Source organism: Podarcis vaucheri, assembly GCF_965113315.1.
Source record: "Podarcis vaucheri genome assembly, chromosome: 10".
Classification (NCBI taxonomy): domain Eukaryota; kingdom Metazoa; phylum Chordata; class Lepidosauria; order Squamata; family Lacertidae; genus Podarcis; species Podarcis vaucheri.
Genome location: NC_138748.1, coordinates 41,640,848 through 41,660,605, shown reverse-complemented (window position 1 = coordinate 41,660,605; position 19,758 = coordinate 41,640,848). Strand labels below are relative to the sequence as shown.

At 44.2% G+C, this 19,758-nt stretch overlaps 1 protein-coding gene across 1 annotated transcript in view; it reads right to left on the bottom strand.

The window, feature by feature from the left end:
• FAM234B (family with sequence similarity 234 member B) overlaps positions 1-19,758 on the bottom strand; it is a 30,936-nt gene that overhangs the window by 2,766 nt on the left and 8,412 nt on the right. The window contains exons 3-12 of the mRNA XM_082240002.1: positions 19,120-19,218; positions 14,774-14,962; positions 12,758-12,888; positions 8,771-8,918; positions 6,939-7,080; positions 5,985-6,128; positions 4,262-4,346; positions 3,257-3,412; positions 1,358-1,460; positions 74-297 (exon numbers count right to left, since the gene is read on the bottom strand). Of these exons, the coding sequence (XP_082096128.1) occupies positions 74-297; positions 1,358-1,460; positions 3,257-3,412; positions 4,262-4,346; positions 5,985-6,128; positions 6,939-7,080; positions 8,771-8,918; positions 12,758-12,888; positions 14,774-14,962; positions 19,120-19,218 (1,421 nt within the window). The remainder of the gene's footprint in view (positions 1-73; positions 298-1,357; positions 1,461-3,256; positions 3,413-4,261; positions 4,347-5,984; positions 6,129-6,938; positions 7,081-8,770; positions 8,919-12,757; positions 12,889-14,773; positions 14,963-19,119; positions 19,219-19,758) is intronic.

Genomic DNA, 19,758 nt, shown 5'->3' with positions numbered 1-19,758 from the left:
GGGCAGCCCTTTCGATTCTCCCCCCCCCCCTCACGTGCACATCTTTACCAAAGACCTCTTCAAATCATCTCACCTTGTGAGCAAAATCAGTAAATTTGATCCTGGAGAGAAATCGCCTCAGTTCCCCGCGGTTGATTTTGGGGTCACTCTCCTTCAGGGGTACCTCTCGGCTCTGCGTCATCAGGGCCCACTTCAGGCGGAGTTTACTGACCGACAGAAACCCTGGCTGGTGCTCAGAGGTGGGGCTTGTGGTCACGGTGATATAAAATGCGTCTTTTTGAAGATCATTGATTCCAACTGGCAGATGCAAAGGGAAAAGGAAACACTGGGGTGTGCTCACAAATTAAGCAATTAACTCCATTCACATCAGATGACCAGGCTAACTTCCACTGGCTATTTCTAACTGTGCAGGGGCTTGGCTTCTACTTATAGGAAAAAATCCAATCACAGTGCTCTGCGGTGTGGAGCTCTGCAATGAATACAAATGTCTGTGCAGAACCTGATATGAAGGTTGCAGCCGCAACCAGCATTTCTGGCTCTAGCGAACACGGTTACAAGTGGCAAGTTACAAGTGCAATATAAAAATTAGAAAACCAGCCGCATGTCAGTGGCAGGTGGACCAGGGGCAAAAGGGGAGCAATGGATAGGACTTTTATCTTTATACAACAGGCTGTTTTCTGCCACACAAAAACCAGAGGTTTACACACACACGCCCCACCATCTTCCACCTAGGCAAGCAAGAGGAGTTATTCCATCCAGGCAAAAGCACTCCCTGAGAGTGTGGCACAGGGCTGGTGAGGGGTGTGGCCGAGAGAGATAAGGTGTGGCTTGGGAAAGGGGCGTGGCTCTAGGGAGAGTTGCAAGGGTTAGACCGAGAAGTCTGGAGGGCTGCATTCAGCCCTAGTGCTTGAGGTTTCTCACCCTGCTTTAGATGACAGGGGGAAATTACACAACCTGCTTTTCTCAGAGTGACTGGAGCCACCCAGATGGGTGGGGTAGAAATAAATTATTATTATTATTCCTATTATTATTAGGCTATCAGCCAAGTTGTAGGCATACACGGAACAATTTTTAACAAGCCCCATGAGCAAGCTAGAGAGGAAGAGAGCAGAACCACCATTACCCACCATAAATTGGGAAGGTATTAAGCATCTACTTCAGGCATCCCCCAACCTTTGGCCCTCCAGATATTTAGGACTACAATTCCCATCATCCCTGACCCCTGGTCCTGTTAGCCAGGGATCATGGGAGTTGTAGGCCAAAACATCTGGAGGGCCGCAGGTTGGGGATGCCTGATCTACTTGGACCTGTGTGTGTGTGTGTGTGTTTATTTTTCCCTACACCTGTGCATACTTACTGGACGAAGCAGTAACTGTGCCTGTTGTGTTGCTCAGGTCCAAGAGGACTGTAGGGAAACTGGGATGAAGGAGATAAAGATGGTGAACTCTTGGGCTGGGCTCCTACAACAACAACGACAAAGTCATGAATCATCCATTTCCTCCGCAAATTTTTGGGGTTTGTTTGCTTTCTGTCGCGGGGGCCTCTCAACCACTGCATGTGTCATCATTGCAATCATACTCCTCTTAACTTTCAGTTAAAACCAGCCCACGGCATGTTCACTACCACTTAGGAAGTTGCACCAAAGCGTGTTCATCTTCTCCCTTAGCCTTACAATACCTGTGAGAAGTATAAGGTTACTGTTTTCATTCGCTACAATTTCCAGGTTTCTTTGGGGGAAACCATAAGAATTAGCTGTTTGTGATTTAGGTATGCTCTTAAAAGTTAGAGAGCTGAAGCTGGGAGGCAGTAATTTGTCTGAGACCATGTCTGGTGTAGGCTTATACCAACCTATGTTTTCAGGAGTGCCAGTTTACCTGCTGGTTAGCACTGGTTCATGGAAGTTAACACAGATCTCATTGATCTCACCCAGTAGAACTCAGCTGATTTTCAAGGTGGGAACTAAATGAAAACTGTTGCCAAGAAAGGTTTCTGCTTTATCTCATAGAGCAGGGGTGGCCGACTCCCAAGAGACTGCGTTCTACTCACAGAATTAAAGACTGGGAGTGATCAACCCCCTTTTTGGGGGTTCAGGTCCAAGATGTTGAGCTCATTTTAGAGATGAGGAAAGCCCCATTTTTTGGGGGGTGCAGGGCAAATAAAGGGGGAACCAAACTTGTTGAGCTTCTTTGGAGGGGGGAGACAGTGATCTACCAGTGCTCTACCTGTTGGACGTACCTGTCATAGAGTTATCTCACACATCTCTTGTTTAGTCTTGTCTTGCATGCTCATTGCAGCTATCTGGTGCTACCACTGGGAGGTAAAACTCAGCCAGTGTTAAGAAGAGACATCCCGGAGATCAGAGAATGTAAGTGAAGGCACCACCGTAAGTGATTCTCTCCACAGACTAAGATCTCATCTTTCTGCTACGCATAGACTCTTGCATACTCTCAAAATGCAGTGCAGAGCCATCTTAAAGGAGAGTAGAGTCTCTCTATGACCTTTACACCCAAAGAAGCAATGCTTTTACATGACAGCAGGAGGCTTGGCTACAATGCAGAAATCCAATCGGAGAGCCACATGGATGCTGCTGGATGAATAGCAAGCACAAATGCAAATTTTGCAGAAAGCATGGACCAAGTGTTTGTGCAGCTAGGGAGGTAGCAGATTCTAGGCACAATGTAGCTTTTTCTGGCTAATGGCAACAAGGAGGTCTCACCTAAGCCTTTGTAAACACTCCCAGAAGCACTGTTTCATTTGCTTCGTGATGTGTGCTTCTCTTGCATAAGCACGCTGTACCAAAGCTTTCCCCAGTAAGACTGTGTGGGACCTGACAAACAGGTCCTGTTCAACAGTATTCTAATTTTGTGGATCTTACAGAGGTAGCAGGAATTTAAAAAATCAACCATGCATGTAAGTTCAATAGCAGCCCTCTCCCCGATGACAGATCTGAGCACCAGGATAATTGGAGAGGATCAAAACACACACACATACTGCACAAGGCTGAACCTGTGTCAAGCGCCACCCAAAAACCTATTTTCAGACCAGGGCTGAGTCCTGTAAATATGTGAAGTTAAAAAGGAAAAGGAAAATGCCAATGAGCACCTGCAAAATGCCTTTCCTCATTGGCTGTGTAACCATAGCCTGTCCACAAACATACCTGGCTTCCAGGGCCAATGGAACATCCCCCCTTTACTTGTCAGAAACGAAACCCCTACACAATGCCTCCTCTAACCTGGGGAGCTGGACTCTCACTTACCAAGCTTTTTAAGAGAGACTGCTTCTCATTAGCCCAGAAGAGAAAGACAGATTTTTTGTCCAAAGTCATCACTGAGAGGGCGTCTGTTTTCTTCATGTGACATGGTAGCTCAGAGCTCCAGATCTTTTCTCCTGATTTACCATCCACCACTAGTAGCTGAAAAGGAAGAACCCAAGAGTCCAACAGATGGAGATAGACAGGGAAAGGAGAAAATAAGATATGGAATCACAAGGATTAAAAATTGAGCCTCCATATTCAGAGGCACTATTAGCAGACTAGCTGTTGCTGAAGGCCCAAATCGCAGAGCTTTCCACCCCTCTCACATTGTGCTTATGAGGAGCATCCGGCAGGGAGTTTAATATATAATCTTTCTGCATTCAAAAAAGGTGGTCCCTCTAACCTGCGATCCAAAATGGTCCTCTTCAATCTATGAACTCAGGATCAGAATGGATGTAATTTTAAATGTGTATTTGTGTTGAATGTGCATAGATTTGTTTTTGTTTAATGCAAATAGCAATCAGTGGTGTGGACTTGTGGGGGCAGGGGCTGATGATTATTGGGATCAGATGTGACATCTACTGTGGTTCAGGTGAAAATCCCTTCTCTGAGGTTGCTATTTGCATTGGGAGAAGAACCCCTGTTGGTACTAGTGGAGAATTTCCTTCGAGCACAAGCAAGCAGCTTCAAGTGGAGTGATTTTCAATCCCTGACCTTCAGGGGCTACTATTTGCACTTAGAAAAACGTACCCATTAAATGCAAAGATGCATAGTCTAGTTTGGCCCTCACCTTCCATAACAGTGAATTCCCCCTGCCCATTACTTGTAAATTACTTGCAGCTATTACCTCCTGATACTGTTGCTAACAGCAAAACTGAGACGTGTTGTCCTTAGGTTGCTATCCTATATGACTGTACCAGGTGGTAAGCCCCACTAGACAGAGTTAGGATTTCTTCTATGTAAAGATGCACAGAACTGTGCTGTTCTCTAGAGTGCTAGTGAACGCACCTGTTTCGTGATGTTGTTTGCCATCTGAGCCTGAAACAGGAAGTCCAAGGTTTGATCATCACTGAAGTAGCCTGGGGAAGGCTGGCTGCAAAAAATGGAGAGAGCAACTGTCAAAATAAGAGAGTGCCAAATAAAGCATCCAAAATGAGCCCATCCACACCCTCAGAGGCAGCACTTCCTTTCACCGGAACTCATCTGCATTCCTGCACACCCAGGCTTTGCCAAAAGAGATCAGGTTGCTCATCCATCAAGTGTGCTATTCTGGCATGGGCAAAAGACCATTTGTTGATGCAGCAGAGGAAGAAGAGAAAGAAAAAGGCAGACAATGGAGCGCAGGCCTCCAAAACCAATTACTCACCAACCATACACAATGAGAGAAAACTCTGAGCTGATGTAATTGGTTCATCACCCTGAAAGCATGCAGTTTTATTACCCTGATTCTTTGCATGCGCACATTTCATTAACTATCCTGACATCGTCCAGACCTTTAAAAATGTGCCAATAGGCCTGTGAAAACCAATATAAATTTCTCCTAGTCATGTGAGGTCCGCAGAAGCTTACTACTGATTGTAATATTAATTGTATTTTTATTTTACCATTCCTCACCATCCTATCCTCACAACAATGCTATGAGGTTGGTTAGGCTGTGCAGTACATCACCCAATGAGTTTCATGGCTGAGTGAGGATTTGAACCTGGGACTCCTGGATTGTAGTCTGGTGCTCTTCATATCCGCACTACACTAGCTGCAGCAAACTGCTTATTTGGCTGATTCATAAACATGAGAGCAGCCTCCGTTGAAAAGAATCATGCTTGAGGTGGCATGCGAGCTCTCACCTGTGGCATCTGGTCTGTGGCAGCAGTTTCACATGAGCACATCATCAAGTAGTGAACAGGTGCAGACTCACCCACAGACCAGGCACAATGGAAACTTTTGTGTGCATTTAAATGTCCCAAGCTGTGCGAAAGCTAAATGAAAACCTCTTCAAATGCTGCTAGCACTGTGACTCTTGCTGCCCTGTCTAGACTTCATGGTGCACAATGATCCAACTGGGTTGCAGTAAACATTGTGTGAGATGAAAGCAGCTTTGTCCCCCTCCTTCTCCTGCAACACCCAAACAGACTTCTGAGGAAGAACCTCCAGAACATTGTGGGCTGAGTCCAACAGGGTTGCAGTGGGAGAATAGCCTGAATCAGGCAGAGGAGTCTTGCACCACTCATGTAACGATCCCGATTTGGGGCAATTCCCCACCTACCTCTCACTGGAGTCAACTGGGCTTCCCAAAGGAGGAACTCCCATAATCTTGGTGCTGCTATCAAGAAGACTAGCTAGGTTGTTTAAGTAAGCGGAGGGCCAGAATGGACCAAAGATTCCATGTTCCTTGTCTTCACAGTGTCCGTGTCATTCCTTACTTTTTATTATATGGAATTCAGAGTGTCTGTTCAAAGCAGGTTGCAACCATAAGTGCAAACATACAAACATACAAACATCAAACACTTGTCCAACTTAACATGTTTTAAGCTGATCTGAGATGCTCTGTTGTGGACATTTACAAATAGCTAGGGGAAGGGTGTTCCACTGCTGTGGATCACCAATCTGGAGAGAGAGAGAGGGTGGCAAATAGGATGTCCTCCTCCATCTGACTTTTGGAGGAGTATATACGAGAATGCAGAAGCTGCGGATAGAGCCCTTCCAAGCAAAAACAAAAGCAAATCTCAGTAACCTGTCAATGTGCTGCTGCTTCAGATCCCAGCGTGGCTCCAAGTCTTGTCCCCGCAGCAAGGTCAAACCATGCTCCGTAGTTACAAGGAGGTCACTGCAGTTACCATCTGGAGACTTTACTGCCTGCAGAAACTCAACACCTCCACTGGGGAAGGCAGAGAGCAAATGTAAAGTGATTGGGCATCCATATTACTGCATTCTATCATTTATTTAGTCATTTTGTTTTATAAACTTCCACCCTGCCTATTTTCACCAAATGAACTCAAGGCAGCTTACGAAGCACACCTTTGTAATTCATCAGATTTCAAGCAACATAACAAAGAAACAGTCTTAAAAGAATAAGATAATCATACAGAAAAGCACATGAGCCTGACCTTTGGAAAGTTTGTAAGTAAACCATTTTTAACTTACCAAATGTGTAGTCTTTTCCTATGCTGGGGAAAGAGGGAAATTCTGGAACTCACTTAGAAGGGCATATCTTAAAAAGTCGAACAGCCCATATTTACACACTTTGCTGAATATTTTGTGACACTGCTGGGGTTCTCTCACCAAAAGAGTACTTGCCCCAAGTTCGGATCTTGGCATCCAGGAATCCATTTTTATGTGCATATACGCGTACGTGTGTGTGTGTGTGTGTGTGTGTGTGTGACCAACACACCAAAGGAAGAGTTCTGATGTCAAGACAATCTGTACTGAACTACAGAGATAGCCAAATATTCCTTAACTTTGAACAATTACCGTTATCTAAAAAAAGGTGTAGAGATACCAAAGGTTATCAACTTCAACCCCTTTGTCTTAAGGCAAGGCATTATTATATCTATGAAAAACACTCTTGGCAGCTGTGTATACCCAATGGAAGAGCCTGCCATCTCCATATGCAAAGTAATTCACAGGCTATTGAGATGAGATTCAGGAAGCCTATGTTCTGCATAGTGGAAAGGAGATCATAGCTCACCTGTAGATGTCAATAAGTTCTGACAAATTGATAGACCGGCGCTTCTCCCACTCTGGCTCCTCACGCTGCAGAACTGGTGGGAAGCTGTCTCGGTTTTTGGCTTGAGCAAAGATATCACGCAAGGCGACTGCCTGGACATTACCTAGGTGACAGGAAGGAGCAAAGACTAAAATTCTGATGCATCTCAACAAAGGTAGGAAGCAAATTCAGAAATGGTGAAGGTACGAGGGTTGCTGCAGGGACACTCCTATGAGGGCCTTTCCACATGTTTCATCAAAGTGTGCCTGAGCCATATTCTAGCCACCGGATGAGAATCCTGCTGACCTTTTTTCAGTGGATTCAGTGTTGTCTCCCTGGCAGACACAGAGCTCCTTTGCATCAGGTCTTCAAGGCACAAAGGGAGGGAAAAACCTGAACATCAGCTCAGCAGAATGCACACACATTTTCTACACCCACAGTCAAAGCATCATCCAACCACATTCTGGTTTCTGCACAATGCCCCTTGTAGTAATATTGATACATGTCCCCAATTCTCCAAATGGTGAGAGCTCCAGGGGTGGAACAGGTACTCCAGGTCTGTTTCCTATGGAATGAGATCGCTGGGGGCTTAGTGGCATTTTGGAATGGCTGCACTTGTTTGCAAATATAGGTTGAGTACTTATTTAAAATACTTGGTTAACCACCCCTCGTGACAAGGTTCCAGGGAAGTGAGCAAAAGTGTGAATGAAAGCTAATTCACACACAATGTGCAAGAAAATATCCACAGCTTAAGCCACTCCAACAGATACTGCTGCCCCACTAGATTTCTAGGGGGTCCACCAGTGCCAAATGATTCCTGAAGAAAGTAACTCTGCCCCCTTGAATCTCTCTCACTCTCTATGCCTCTCTCAGTCTGTCCCTCCAAACTGCAGTCTCAGTTCACGCAGACAAAGCTGTCATGTCCCCTATCTGCTCCTCTCCTTAGCTATACAATGGGCAGCCATTCAGACCAATCTTCCCTACACAAAGCAAACCTGCCTAGCAACACTCATGGCAACTGGTTTGCCCCATTCTAGCTGCATCTTTTTAAACAGGCATGGTGGGAGTGGTAGAGTTGGGGATCCTTGAGAGATCGCTCAGATTATTCCCACACTCTCATTACAATATAGTATTCACATGTTCCGGGGGGTGGGATGTGATTTTTTACGAAGGGATGGCTGTGTTGCATTCCCCTCCCTCTTTAAAAATAAACAAAACAAAAACTTTCTACACATGCAGTCCAATAGCAGAGAGGCATCAAAATGAAAAAGGAAACGAAACAAGAGGTTGACAGAAAGGGAGCACATTGTTGTTAAAGGAGAGAAGGAGCTGCCTTACTACTGTCCAACATTTAAGAGAATATAAAATAAATAATACTGCCGACTTGCTGTAGTTAATTTGTATAGCCTTCAAAGAAACAGAAAAATTAATAAATAATAAAGTCTAAACTAAACAAGGCCATAAAGTGCTGAAGATGAATGTCACTAATTACATCACACACAAAAACATCCAATTAGTATGAACGTGCTCACAGTGCAACCATATTCTATGCACAATAGCACAGAATGGGCAATTTGAAGAAGAATGTTTTCCCAGGTATAAAATATTGTCTTTTGAACTCTCAGAAAATGTGTGTGCACTGCACACAAAAAACAGGCCATGAGACAGATGTAAAATGCAACGAATGTTATGGAGCATCATTTCATGCGCTCATTGCCTTCCACATGTGTTTGATTACTGGTTTCTGGAGGGCCTTAAATTGCAGTTCTTCCAATTCCAGGGCATTTATCAACTACAAAGATAGGGCACCTTACCAAAGCCAAACAGGATGTAGATTGCTCCATGGCTGGTGATGTGGGCCTGAGGGCCAATCAGTTTTCCATTTCCATTGATGCTGTACTTTACAGGCCCTCCCACAGGGATTCCAGTTTTACCAGATACCAGGATGAAGCACAAGTCAGGCTACATGGGAGACAGAAATTGGACATAGGATGGTCAGGGTGGATTTGCATGCATACAGAGCTTCTTTTCCTCACAATGCAATCTATCATCCATTCCCTGTGAATAAAGCTGCAACAGTCACATGGTGCTGCATTCAAGAACGTTTTCCATTCATAAGTGAAGCCAGGGGCCTGCATCAGATTCTTGTTAAAGCTGTCAAGATCTGAAGAGGCTTTCATTAGCCGAACTGCTGGTGGGTGATGGGGAGGCATAGGATAAGGGGCAAAGTAGGAGGAGCACATCTCAGGCAATGGGCGCAGAGGCCTTTTATGGGTATGAGAAGTGTGTATACAGGAGAGTCAGACTGCCCCATCTCCTAACACACACACACACACACACACAGAGGGGTGGGGTGGGGGTGGGACGGTGGGACACCATCTGTTCTGTGAGAGGGAAGAAAGCAAGGCAAGCAGGCAGGCAAGACAACATTGGGGCCTGCTCCAGTTGGACTGTCCCTTCCCCCACCCCATCCAGAGGGCCAACTTTACATTTATATCACTTACCGTATTTTTTGCTCTATAAGACTCACTTTTTCCCTCCTAAAAAGTAAGGAGAAATGTGTGTGCGTCTTATGGAGCGAATGCAGGCTGCACAGCTATCCCAGAAGCCAGAAAGAGCAAGAGGGATTGCTGCTTTCACTGCGCAGCGATCCCTCTTGCTGTTCTGGCTTCTGAGATTTAGAATATTTCTTTTCTTGTTTTCCTCCTCCCAAAACTGGGTGCATCTTGTGATTTGGTGTGTCTTATATTGTGAAAAATACGGTATTTATTTTAGTATTTTAACACTGCAAACTGCACTGAGTGCCTTGGCAGAAAGGCGGAATGCAAATGCAATCAACGCTCAAGCAAACCAACAATTATAACTGTTTGTCATAGCTCAGTTGGTAGAGCATGAGGCTCTTAATCTCAGGGCCCTGAGTTCGAGTCCCACACTGGGCAAACAATTCCTGGTTGGGCTAGTTGACCTTCGTGGCTCCTTACAACTCTACAATTCTATGATAGGTATAATTCCCCATATTTCTGATATACAGCACACACAACAGAGGCTTGGGGGAGCCCCATGATTTCCAGAAGTTTAAAAAATACAGGGGGGAAAACAACCTGTAAGTGCAACTTCCGGGGTGGCGCCATTGGCAATGGCGGACTCCCTCTGAATTGGAGGGACTAGCTCCGCGCGAAACGGGTCTTTTCCGCTACGGCGAAGCGGGGACTCTTTTAAAAATCACAGGCGGATGAAGCCTGTGACCATGGGACTCGGCGGGCACCCTTAGCGCCCCCCCAACCCGCAAAGGAACCCACTAACAGGCTCCGAAGCGAAGAGGGGGAAGTGGCGCGGTGCTGTGAGTCAACTGCTATTTCCGTGGAGCGAAGCCGCACAGCCGTTGCCGGAGAGCGCTGCCTTTTTCCTGGGACAATTTGGCTTCTAAAATAAGCACCCGTGAGTACTTAAACTTTGAACAATTGGACTTTAAATAAGGACTGGCGAGCAGAAAGGAATTGGACTTAAAATTTTTATTTCAATTTGGTACTGAAACGGGAAGGTCTAAACAGGAAGTCAGCCTTCCGTTTCTTCGTAAACAGAATAAAGCAAAGACAACGTAAACTAGAGCTCAGAAAATCACTTCTAAAGGATTGGCTTTCATCATTTAAAATTGTTGAACCCCCCTTCGGCAGCAGGAGAAGAAGGGGGATCTTTTCTGGACTGTTTAAACCTGCAGAAGTGAGTTTAAAGTAAAGTAACTTTCCATCGTCCTGATTCTGGAGCAGGGTGTCAGGACTGACGTTTGAAGCTCATTGACCAGAGACAAACGCTTTTGACAGATAGCTAAAAGAAGAGAAACAGTGATTCCATTGTTTCCTTTCGCACCTTAAAGGAACAAATATTGACAAAATATCTGAAAAAAGGAAATTCTGTTGCTAGACTTGTCTTTAAAAGAAAGATTAAATAGAAGTTTTCCCCCTAGAGGGAGACTGTGAAACTGTAACCAACTCCTGGAAGCTGGCAGCTGTTACAGATTACAATCGTGGGAATAGACATCTGACCTTCAGGACAATGTATTCAGAAGCTCTGTTGTGTGCTTTTTATAAAACAAATGCCCTACTGGAACAGCTACATGAGAAAATGAATTTGATGGCTGATTCGATTAGAAATTTTGAATAGGCAGTGGGAAATTTTGAACAGGCAGTGGGAAAATATGTGGAGCCCACCCAGGAATTAAATCAGGAGTGTGCCCTGACAGAACAGGCCCAACAGGAATATGAACTTTCGGATTTGACAAACGAACTTGGAAAAAGCCAGATTTGGAAAGGAAAAGTTTGGTTTGGTTTGGAAATGGGGGGTGGGATAGACCCTCCTATGCAGGGATGTTTGGACTTTTCAAGTCTGGCAATGGGCCGTGAGATGTTTGGGATTGTGGGGGCTCTCAATTTTGGAGGGATTTTGAAACATGTCTTTAAATACCACATGGAATTTAGTGTTGATTATGGAAAAGGGGCTGATCTGTCGAGAAGGGTCAAAAATATTGCTAAGCTGGAGTTCCCACGAGTGAAACGAGCAGGAGACAAAGGAAAACACAGTTACAAATATGAAGAAGAGCTGCGGAAGGGACATGGAAGAGACTTAAGGGCCTCGGATATTAGGATACCAGGTTAATGCGCCAGATTGATGGGATAATGAGGACTGACAAAACCCGGGAACAGGAGGAAGGGACGCTGGATGAAGATTGGATTTGTTTTTATTTCCTTTTTTCACTATTAGGACTTTTACAAAATTGATGAATGTTAGAAAAATGTTGGAATGAAATTACTTGGCTTTAGTAAAAATGTTTAAAGAATTATGCAAGAATATTATGGTTATGAGAAGTTGGTAAAAATAAGATTTAAGTTTTAAGTTTCAATGTTTTTTATAGTAAGATAAGATTAAAATAGTTTAAGGTAATGTAATGACAGAATATTATGAAATATGGAAAGGATTTGCTGTGACAATTAACAACCAGGATACAAGGAAGGGGAGGAGGAGGAGGTCAAGGAAAGAGGGTAATGATAGTTGAGTTGAGAATAATGGATTTGTTTTTAAATGTTTTTAAATGTTTGTGGTGTATTTTTCTTTTTTCTTTTTTCTTTTTCTCTTATTTCGAATTTGTATATGTATGGTTGAAAGTGGCTGGTTTTTTTCTTTTTCTACTTTGTTTTTCTTTTGTAACTTTAAAAAATTCCCCCCCCCCAATAAATATCATTTTAAAAAAAGGAAAAAAAACCTGTAAGTGGAGTGGGGACAGGACACAGAAACAGGCTAATGAGGACTGAATGTGCTCAGAGGCCATGGAATGTCGGGGACAGAAAACTAGGTGGAAGGAGGAATGGAATGGAGTATCCCGGAGGAGAGCACAGCTGTTTGCAACATTCTGTTGCAGCTCCCACTTCTTAACAATGCATTTCATTTAGTCTGCTTTCTTGCTCCAGGGAAAGAAGCACATTTACGGAAGATTATTTATTCTGGGGCGGCTAACCATTTTTGGCCCAAGTGCCACGTTTACTGTTGGTCTGCTCTCCAGGAGCACATACCCAAAGTAGTTGTGGCCACCTGACACTCTCATCCACACACACTCACAACCGTACTCCTTTGCAGACAGACAGTGCCCGCTGCCCCAAATCAAGTGAGTGACCTGATGGCCAGGGAGGGGGCAACTGGCACCCTCATCAGTGCAACAGATGCTGGCAGGGTTGTGCAGAAAATACTGCTTGGAGAGCCAGATCAGGTTCCCTACCTTACCACCCCATATATGGGATTATGTCTCATACCTGTGTTTCTCCGATGGCCAGAACAACTAGATCACTGACCCTGTCTCCATCCACATCTGGTACAGTTACAGCTGGAGCAGCCAAGGTCCCACTGGGCAGGTGGGACGAGTCAAGGGTCCAGATGGGTTCTCCTGCAGGCGGATAAATGAAGACTTCAGTGTTAGCAGAAGCCAGAGGTAAGGAGAAGCTGGAAGAGATCCTTCCAAAGTCACTGCCATGTCACAAATGTCACTGGATGTCAAGAACTGCTGCCCAAAGCAGATAGTGCTTATCAGGCTCAGGCTGCAGCTAGACACCAAATAGAAGCAAAGTGCTGTAAACAGCTTGATTTTTGCATTAATATGTGTCTGCAACATACCAGAAAATCAAACAATTATATGTTGTTCTTGCCTTAATTTAAAGGATATTGCGTCTTCATTTGCTGGAGTGGGACTTGTAGTCCTGCCTTTTTGTTCAGCCACATTTTTCGGTATTTTATTTGAATTGTTGCTTTTAGGTTTTTAGTGTTGTTTTTATTGGGTTTTAATGCAAGTTGCTTTGTGTTACCTTTGTGAGAAAAGTGACTATCAAATACAGGATGTAACAACAACTCCCCCCATTAGTCCTACCTAGCCACCATGGCCAAGAGTCCAGGATAAGAACACAAGAACCTGCAGGATCAGGCCAGTGGCCCATTTAGTCCAATATTCACAAGCATCACTGCCTCCTACCATGGTGACTTAAGCATAACCATCATGGTTAATGGGATGATGGGAGTGGCCGCCCAAAACATCTGGAAAGTACCAGGCAGGGGAAGGGTGGCATAGACAGCAGAGGGACTAGATGGAGACACAGGCTGCCCTGGTATAAGGGCAGCTGCCAGTGTTCCTTACGGAGTGAAAAGAGAACATGTTGAAGTTGCTGTCTCTCGGTCCAGACCGGCCAAGGTTACTGCATGGCAAGGCAAGGCGAGAGACACCAGTTTGAAACGGAAGCATCTCCCGTCAGGAGTATTTCACCGGCATGGGTTTCTCGCAGAGACCCATCCCAGATATCCTGCCTCTGAGTTCAGTCAAGCACGATGTGATCTTGCCTGCCATGTTTGCTTTGTTTTACAGAACAAGGATCCTGCAATGTTCAGATAATGCATTTTCTGAGGGCTGCAACCTCATTAAAGCCATTCTAAGTAATTAACTGTATGGGTTTTAGTCAATTAATCTACAGAATGAATTTGCATAAAAACAATAGTTATATGACACATGCATATACTTTCTTTGCTTGCAGATAAAGCAAGTAGGCATCATCTTAGAGAAGTCGTCAGTTCCAAGGTTGATGGGAAAGAAGGAGAAAATGCCTTTAAGACGATGCTTGCCATTGCATGGCCAGATTCAAATGAGGACAGGGCATGTTTATTTTTAATAGCTTCTAAAATTCCCTCTTCTACACAACCCTCAAAGGTGCAAGCGCTCTCTCCTCTTTCACATCTGGCCACCCTAGCTTTTATTCTGTAAATGCTTCTCTTTATACTTTTAATCAACTTTACAAGTTGATCTGCCCAATTCACCTATTAAATATATTGCAACCCTAAGAACGTTCATAGTTTGATCAGGGATGGAAAACCTGTGACCTGCCAGGTGTCTTTGGACCTCAACCCTATTAGCCCCAGCTAGCGTGGCTGGTGCTGAGGAACGCTGGGAGTTGTGGTCCAACAACATCTGGCACAGGTCCCTCATCCCTGGTTTAAGGGGCTGCAGTGAGACAAAGTCCAGCAGCTGCCGATTATCCCTCATAATGACTCTTAGTATTTAAATAACATCAGTCACTTGCCATGTTACACTAGAAGTGCAAACTTGGGTATGTCTACTCAGAAGTAAGTCCCATTAAATTCAATGGGACTTGCTCCCATTACAGCCTAAATGAATGTTAAGATCTGAAGGACTTGTTGCCCAACAAATGTAGTCCAGCCTTATGGCTTTGTTAGCTCTGGTGACCAAGCTATTTCTCCGTTAATTATGCACTCACACTTGTTGGACTCACCTGAGGAGGCTCTCAGAAGGCTGAGGAATTTAGAAGTCCCAGTAATGAGACAGACAGGCTCTGACTGGGACACAGGGTTTACACCCTTGCACTGCACACTCCGAATCTCCTCTTTAACGTGTCTGGACCACAAGGTGCTTCCATTCATTCCTGATAGGGCCATCACAGTCACCCATGGCTTGGAGACACCTGGGGGGGGGGATGGATACAAAAAAGGCAGTCAGATCTCTTTGTGATGTGGAGGGGACCTGCTGTTTACCTTGGCTCTCACCTTTCTGATAAAGCTACTGAATAATCTCAGTTTCTGATAAAGCTATTGAACAATCCGCAGTTTCAGATACAGCTATTGAATAATCTCAAATCCTCATCACATTATTGATCAGTTCACCTGGGCATCCCTATGATACTTACGATGCAATCCTATACCTGTCTGCTCAGAAGTAAGTTGAACTGAGTTACCATCTCTCAAGCATGTGCGCAAACTTTGGCAGCCTAAGGCTGCAATATTAAACACAATTACTAGATCATGCAAGGTGGCCATGTGTCCTCTCTTTGAAAGGTCGAAGTTCAGTTTAAAAATAAAGACAAATACCGTGGTGCCTCGCAAGACGAAAATAATCCGTTCTGTGATTCTCTTCGTCTAGCGGTTTTTTCGTCTTGCGAAGCAAGCCCATTGATGGATTAGCAGATTAGCGCTATTAGCGGCTTTTAGCGGCTTATCTGCTGATCGGATCAGCTGATAAGCGGCTTAGCGGCTTAGAAAAAGGGGGGAAAGAAAAAAAAAACCAGCAGGAACTCGCAAGACATTGTCGTCTTGCGAAGCAAGCCCATAGGAAATTCGTTTTGCGAAGCACCTCCAAAACGGAAAACTCTTTCGTCTAGCGAGTTTTCCGTCTTGCGAGGCATTCGTCTTGCAGGGCACCACTGTAAGATGAAAGAGGAGCTAACATCAATTATTGGCTATCTTAATCATTAATATTTATTTCATAGCACCACCAACATACATAGTGATTTGCAGAGTGACATGAGTGACATTTTACATTATATGTCTGTGATAGACTTTTATTCTAATTATGGTGGGCGTGTCCACATATCAGATGGTTTATGGCTCCCTAACGTTTTTAAATTGCAGGTTTTATTTCTGAAGCAATGGTTCCATTTTTTAATCCTATTGGTTTTAAGAATCTGTTAAGGAAGCTAAATTCATTTTGCATTTTAGCAAGTGGCTACATGTAACTGAACAAGCTCAAGTTGCTAGGGGTGTATTTATGTTTGTGTTATGCCTCACTTCATTGTATTTCATTTGACTGTTCTTTATTTTACTGTTGAATGAAAAGAGACAGAGAGTACTATAATCTCTAATAAATGTAACTGATCCCCCCGTCAGAAGACAGAGGAACAGAGGCCTAGAAGTTGTATGTCATCTACCACTCCCCTCTGAAGTGTAATTTGCTGAAGTGTAGCAAGACTAGTATCAGAAACTTTATTGTTGATTAACTCTCCTTTGCTTTATATTTATGTTTTTAAACATTGTTTTGGTTGTGTAATATTGAATTTATTCTCCTTTTGTTTAATTGCTGATTTTTGCCATTTCAAAATATACTGACAAGCTCTGCATTTTGTTTATTTCTATCTTCAATCCTTTGTATTTTGATGTTTTGAATGTTTGCTCAGAGCTGCTGTGGGTACAGCTCATGGTAGAAAAGGGTCGTATAAGTAAACTCAATCAATCAACTTGCCTGTCAACAGTTAGCCACTGGACCACAGATTGAGCAAGCATACAGATGACCTGGTCAGAGTCTTCCTGGATAGCTCAGTTGGTTAGAGCATGGTGCTGATAATGCCAAGCTTGCAGGTTCAATCCCTGTATGGAACAGCTGCATATTCCTGCTATTGCAGGGGGTAAGTCTAGAGAACCCTCAGGGTCCCTTCCAACTCTACAATTCTATGAATCTATGATTCCCCACTCTGATGTGATGTATAGCATTTCTATTGAAATCACAGCAATTCCTTTCAAATTGGCATCTAGGCATATAATGTCTATGGAAATGTCATGCAAATCTTAGTCGCCATTATTTTATCATGCATTTCTTCTTTTGGGGAGGCGATGCATAAGGGCCCATCCTGAGTTCTCTGTGGGACTTTCCTCTCAGCAAACACGTGCAGGATTGCACCACCCAGGAACAAAGGGCTGCAGTACAAGAAAGGCTCCAAGGAAATGTGTGTTGGCCAGCACTGACTGAGCACTTCCAGGTTTTCTCGTGTGCAACTAGTTGCAAGTTTGGGAGCCGTTCTCTTCGCAGCTTGTAACTACTGTGTCAATTATAGGATAATTAAGAAAACAAGCTTATTCATCCTCAGGCAGGCAGCGGGGGCCCAAGGGAAAGGGCCCGCCTCAAACCCTCTTCCCCACATCAATCGAAATGAAATTTGTTCCAGCTCTTTCCCCTCTGCTGCTTGTCTCGCTTTTCCTTAGATGAATAAGTGCAGTTTATGAATGTTTAAATATTCATTATATTGAATAATTGCATAAATAAAATACAGCTTAAAGTCTCTGGCAGGGGTTGGTTCTTCTTCTTCTTCTGAACAGAGTATGTGGAGTTCTACAGAGGTGGTGGCTGACCTGTGACTCTCTGGAGGTCCCACCATCCGCAGCCAGAGGAGCCAATGATCGGGGATAATGGGACTTGTAGTCCAGCATCAGTGGAGGGCAACACATTAGCCATCCAGATCTTAAAAGGAGGCACAACTATCTACCTTGCACACTCTCTGCTGTGTACTGAAGTCCTGGTCACAGCCCTGCCAATCCACTTAATGGCCGTCTTTCCTAAAGACTCACAGGGTCTAGGGCAATCTTCTTCAACCTGGTGGCCTGTAGACTACAACTCCCATCAGCTGTTACTCCCAGTGTGCTGGCTGGGGCTGATGAGAGTTTTAGTCCCAAACATGTGAGATGGCACGAAGTTGGGGAAGGCAACTCCACAGCTTCCATCCGGTTGATCAGTTTAATTTATATTTGTTTTAGAAGGTAAGAAACGTCTGCTGGATCAGGTCTGGATCCTGTTCTCACAGTGGCCAACAGGATGCCTGTGGGAAACCTGCCAGCAGGGCACAGGCACAAGAGCACAAGACATAAATATGCATTCACTTATGATAGGATTTATATGCCGCCCTCCTGCAAAACATCTGGGTGCTGTAGAGCAACATTAAAAATATTTAAAAGCAGGACCAAGCAACCATTTAAATCACAGGCTACTCAATGGGCACTTTGAAGAACTGCATAGACCTGTTGGCATTAAACAGTCTTCAAGGGACACCTGAAAGTCAAAAGCAAGGGTGTCTGCTGAATCTCTGCTGGAAAAGTCTTCCACAGCATGGAAGCGATAACATTATCTGCTCAACTTCTAGTGCTCAACTAGGCAGTACCAGGACCGAAGGGAGTTGTTGTTCAAAATGGCTGTGCTGCCTGGGACTGATGGGAGTTGTAGTCCAAAACATCTGGAAGGTGCCAAGTTGGGGAAGGCTGCCCTAATGGTGATGAGTCTGGGTGCTCTAGTGGGGCATGAAGGATAGGATAACACATGTGCTCAAGCTCAACCCTCACATAAACTGTTCAGTTCATACTAAGAATAGACCAGGGATGGAGCCTTATCTTTTATGCTTGTGTATTTCTCTGGTAAAGCACAGAACAGTTGGACAGCTTGTAAAAAGGTGATAAAGCTCAAACAAAATCTCTGCTTGACAATGCCCTTGCGGGCTGAGTTCCATAAATGAGTGGGAAATGTATGTGGATTTCTTCCTCTTTTTAAAGCAAGTAATTTTTAAAAAATAAAAAGAAGTGTATCACATATGGAGCAATCATATCTATTAAACTCACAGGGGGATATCTCAGTTTCTAAGCAGCATGAGTCAAGAGAAGAACTGAATTGTACGGCATGATAGTATAAATCATGGGTAGGCAAACTAAGGCCCGGGGGCCGGATCTGGCCCAATAGCCTTCTAAATCTGGCCCACGGACGGTCCAGGAATCAGCGTGTTTTTACATGAGTAGAATGTGTCTTTTTATTTAAAATGCATCTCTGGGTTATTTGTGGGGCCTGCCTGGTGTTTTTACATGAGTAGAATGTGTGCTTTTATTTAAAAGGCATCTCTGGGTTATTTGTGGGGCACAGGAATTCGTTCATTCCCCCCCCAAAAAAAATATAGTCGGACCCCCCACAAGGTCTGAGGGACAGTGGACCAGCCCCCTGCTGAAAAAGTTTGCTGGCCCCTGATATAAATGTTAAACACAGAGAAACCTTGTGCGATTGAATTTGGGGTTATCTATGGGCATCTGGAATGCTTACCCAACACACTGGCGTTTTTCAGAGCTGTGAAGGAGAGCAGGATGTCAGGAAGACCATCACGATTTACATCAAAAAGTTCTGGAGGAAACAGCACTCCACCTAAAGGATAACGTGAAACAAGTTACTCTTCTAGAAATTGCTTCCCATCTAGACAAAGTTGGTCCAGTATGACCAAGAACAGGGATAAGGAAGCTGTGCTCCTGCCCACATGTTGCTGGACTACAGCTCCCATCAGCCCTGACGATTCCCCATGCTGACAAGGGCTGATGGATGTTGGAGTCCAACAATAACTAGAAGGTCACAAGTTCTCCACCCCGACCTAAAGAAACCTCCATCATTAACAACCTGCAGTTATTGTCATTGATTTCGAAGGGTATGTCCATTCAGAAATACTTCCTGAATAAGTGACTTGAGTTGGCCCCTGCCACAGCTGCATTCCAGAGACAGCTCTAATACTCTTTGGCCCCCAGTTTGAAAACAAGGTGTCCTCACTGCCCTCAAAGACTAAGAATATCTTCAGTCAATCAAATGTTCCCACAAATTTAGAGATGCAAGGCAGGCATCCAGAGTAAATTCAGCAAGGATTTTTGAAATACAATATTTAGATTTCCACCCCCCGCCCCAAATATATATTTCTAC